We start from the raw sequence: 3160 nt of genomic DNA, 5'->3' as shown, positions 1-3160 counted from the left end.
GATGGATGGATGGATGGATGGATGGATGGATGGATGGATGGATGGATGGATGGATGGATGGATGGATGGATGGAAAAACAGAAATTTGTCTTCAACAAGGCTCCAAATTAAAAAAAAAGAAAAATAATATTTTCATGCATCATTTGATTTCATCAGAAGTCCCAGAAACAATAACTTTTATCCCTGGAGAAGAAGCTTACAATTATTAATGACTGAACTTCAGAGACTAAACAAATGTATTTCTGTACATTCAGTGTGTACACTCAGTGTACAAATACAACTATAGACATGTACCTGGCCATTGCTCTGGCACCAGTGTGACAGCTTTCCTGGGACTCTGAAGACAAGGCTCTCTCAGAGCCATCTTCACAAACAGAGTGAACCCTAGAAAACAGCAGATGAAGGAAAATGATAGTGACAAAATCATGACTAATTTCAATTAGTAAAAATAATAAGAACAAATACAGCCTTCAGTTGTCAAACTGGTTAAAGTTTGTTTCTGACCTGCTGCCTCCATTTTCGATGACGGCGAGCTCATCATTGGTGGACAGCCGCTGTCTTGATAAAAAGGATATTTCACTGCAGACTTTTGTCATCTTGTTGGATTGGCTCTGTGAGCCTGGAGCACAGAGGAACAAAAATAAACACATTATAAGAGTTTTAATCATCTTAAACTGAAAAATGACAACGCTGTGGCCGACCTAACTTTAGCTCAGTATCTGTAAAGTTGACAAAGTTGTCTTTTTTTTCTAAAGTTGATTAGTGGCCATCTTGAATTGAGTCAACTCCACAAGTTAATTGTTGCACAACTAATGGTTACTTTTTGAGAGTTTCACAAAAACTCTATTGAGTGGTTCATGAGTTATTTTCAGTGCTGGCTCTGGCTATTTTGGTGCCCTAGGTGAGTTGAAGCCCCCCCCCCCCCCCCAACTGTCAAGGTTGACAGTGTAAGGTATTATGGTAAACAGATTTATTTGCTTTACCAGAAAGCAAATGAATAACAACATACTTGTCAACTTGTACGGATTGTCCGTAAGTTATAAGGATTTTATGTCGTTTTGCAGGTATACGGACGTATAGAGCAATCTCACAGATTTTTTACAAACCTCATTTTCAAATTTATCTAACAACAGAGCCTGTAGGATGATTTAAAAAACAATAAATAACATCAAACAGCCATCTTCCAACCTGTTCTGCCGCTAGAAATGTTTTGAAATTTTTCCGCTCTCCTTTCCTCCTGCTTCGCAGCGAGGCTTTCCACTACTGACTGTTTAAACACAGGATAAAAAWATTGGATTTTTAGTAGGGATGTTATGTTTCACTCAAGCCCAGATTCGATTTAATTATCGATTTTGAGTTCATGATTATGATTTTTTTTCAATTTTTTTAAACAAAATGAATCTTGGCCATTTTATAATCAAATATGTTTCAGTTTTAACAGCTTTTTTTTTCCTTGTATCAAACTAACTGTCAAAATATAAGCTGAGGCGGAGCCAGAGGGGTGGCTGGGGTGGGAAGTGCCACCTCTGACATCTGATTGGCCACTCCAAGTGCCACCCGCAAATAATTGACAAGTGGGTGGGGATCTTAGATTTTATGTTTGCATTTAGAATTTATTAAAGAGTGTTTCTGGATCCTATATATACATTTTTAGCTATATATGTTTAAAATGGCTGACTTGGGCTATAGCCCTTTGTAAAATTAGAATTAGCATTAGTGGTTAGTTTAATTTGGGATTAGCAATGACAATCATCATGTGATCATTTCTAGATACTCTACAACAAATTTCATCTCAATGTCTTAAAATGGTTGAATTATAGCAATTTAAAGTTGGCGGTGGTGGACATGTGAAATTTTGGATTAGCATTTGGGTCAAGATTGTTTTTGGCTATTTTTACACTAATCTTCAGCTTTGTATGTCTAAAGATGGCTGAATAATAAGTTGTGACATGCATTTAACTTTTTCATCGTTCTTAATTATGATCACACACATTTCATTTTGCCATTTTGAACTTTTAATTCCAGAGGGATTGTCTTTATTGTATGTGCCACCAGAAAAAAAAWMCCTTGGCCACCCGTGCCACCCCCTTGCAAAAATCTAGCTCCGCCTCTGAATATAACCTGAAAATAAATAAAAATGTCATCACAATTCCTTTTGTGACCAAAGGTTATCAAGTATCAAACATAATTTGTCTTCAAGACATAACTTTCTGTTATAAAATAATATTAAAATTGATTAATTAATTTCTGTGAATGGATTTACATTTGAAGCCATTATAATCAATTAGTAATTGATTCTCAATTAATTGCTACATTCCTAATTTATAGTATTTGTTTGACACAATCAATGTGAGAAGTGACTGATTTCAGGCCTATCCTTTGGTGCATCTCTACAACTTTTAGCTCAGGTATAACCATTTTTGTGTTTGCTGAGGTTGCTCAGCTCAGCTGTGGCGGCCATCTTTAGCAGAATTATCTAGATGTGTATCTAATGATTATTTTCTGAGAGTTTTATTCAAATCTGGTGGTTTGTGTCCCAACATCTTCAGCAGCAGACAATAAACGGTGACTGGTGAGAGTGCTGATGTGTTGACTGTTGGCCACTTTTCCATGTCTGTGGGAGAGTGGCGCCTAAAAATACATCCTGCTTATGTTCTTGWACACTAAACAGGATCAGTGAACCTTCAGCTGGCTTTTAAAAGAAGCTGTGGCTTACAGGTAGAGTGTAGTCGCTGTGTTCAGCTGCAGCGTGTAGAGCAGGTTAAGTCTGTTAAGACCGAGCTTAAGGAGCAAATGCAAAAGTCTGTGACTGAGGGCAGCAACAACCTGCAGAAATATTTGTTTCTGGGCTTTATTTTCATCCATCAGGTGGATTCAGAGCAGTGAAGATCTCTGAAGTGAAACATCATAATTAAGTTTTAATATGTCATCTATATGTTCTCTAACTGCTGAACTCTGGGTACAACCGGTGGTTGTAACACGTGCGCTCGTGTAGATTAGTGCTAATACCAAGGAGTTAAGCAACCCCACTAAATTCAATCACAGTGAGGGACATGCCAAGAAGCTAAGTGTTTGAAGGGTGACGACGGGTGAAGCCAGGTGTGTGTGTGTGTGTGTGTGTGTGTGTGTGTGTGTGTGTGTGTGTGTGTGTGTGTGTGTG

The 3160-nt window shown here is 37.8% G+C and overlaps 1 protein-coding gene across 3 annotated transcripts in view; it reads right to left on the bottom strand.

The window, feature by feature from the left end:
- cnga3a (cyclic nucleotide gated channel subunit alpha 3a) overlaps positions 1-3160 on the bottom strand; it is a 12989-nt gene that overhangs the window by 8680 nt on the left and 1149 nt on the right. For all 3 annotated transcript variants that reach the window (XM_014028520.1, XM_014028521.1, XM_014028522.1), the window contains exons 2-3: positions 505-619; positions 295-384 (exon numbers count right to left, since the gene is read on the bottom strand). In XM_014028520.1, the coding sequence (XP_013883974.1) occupies positions 295-384; positions 505-596 (182 nt within the window). In that variant the 5' untranslated portion in view covers positions 597-619. The remainder of the gene's footprint in view (positions 1-294; positions 385-504; positions 620-3160) is intronic.

This window comes from Austrofundulus limnaeus, unplaced genomic scaffold, assembly GCF_001266775.1.
Source record: "Austrofundulus limnaeus strain Quisiro unplaced genomic scaffold, Austrofundulus_limnaeus-1.0 Scaffold775, whole genome shotgun sequence".
Classification (NCBI taxonomy): domain Eukaryota; kingdom Metazoa; phylum Chordata; class Actinopteri; order Cyprinodontiformes; family Rivulidae; genus Austrofundulus; species Austrofundulus limnaeus.
The sequence above is the reverse complement of the archived record's forward strand: the minus strand, read 5'-3'. Positions and strand labels throughout refer to the sequence as shown.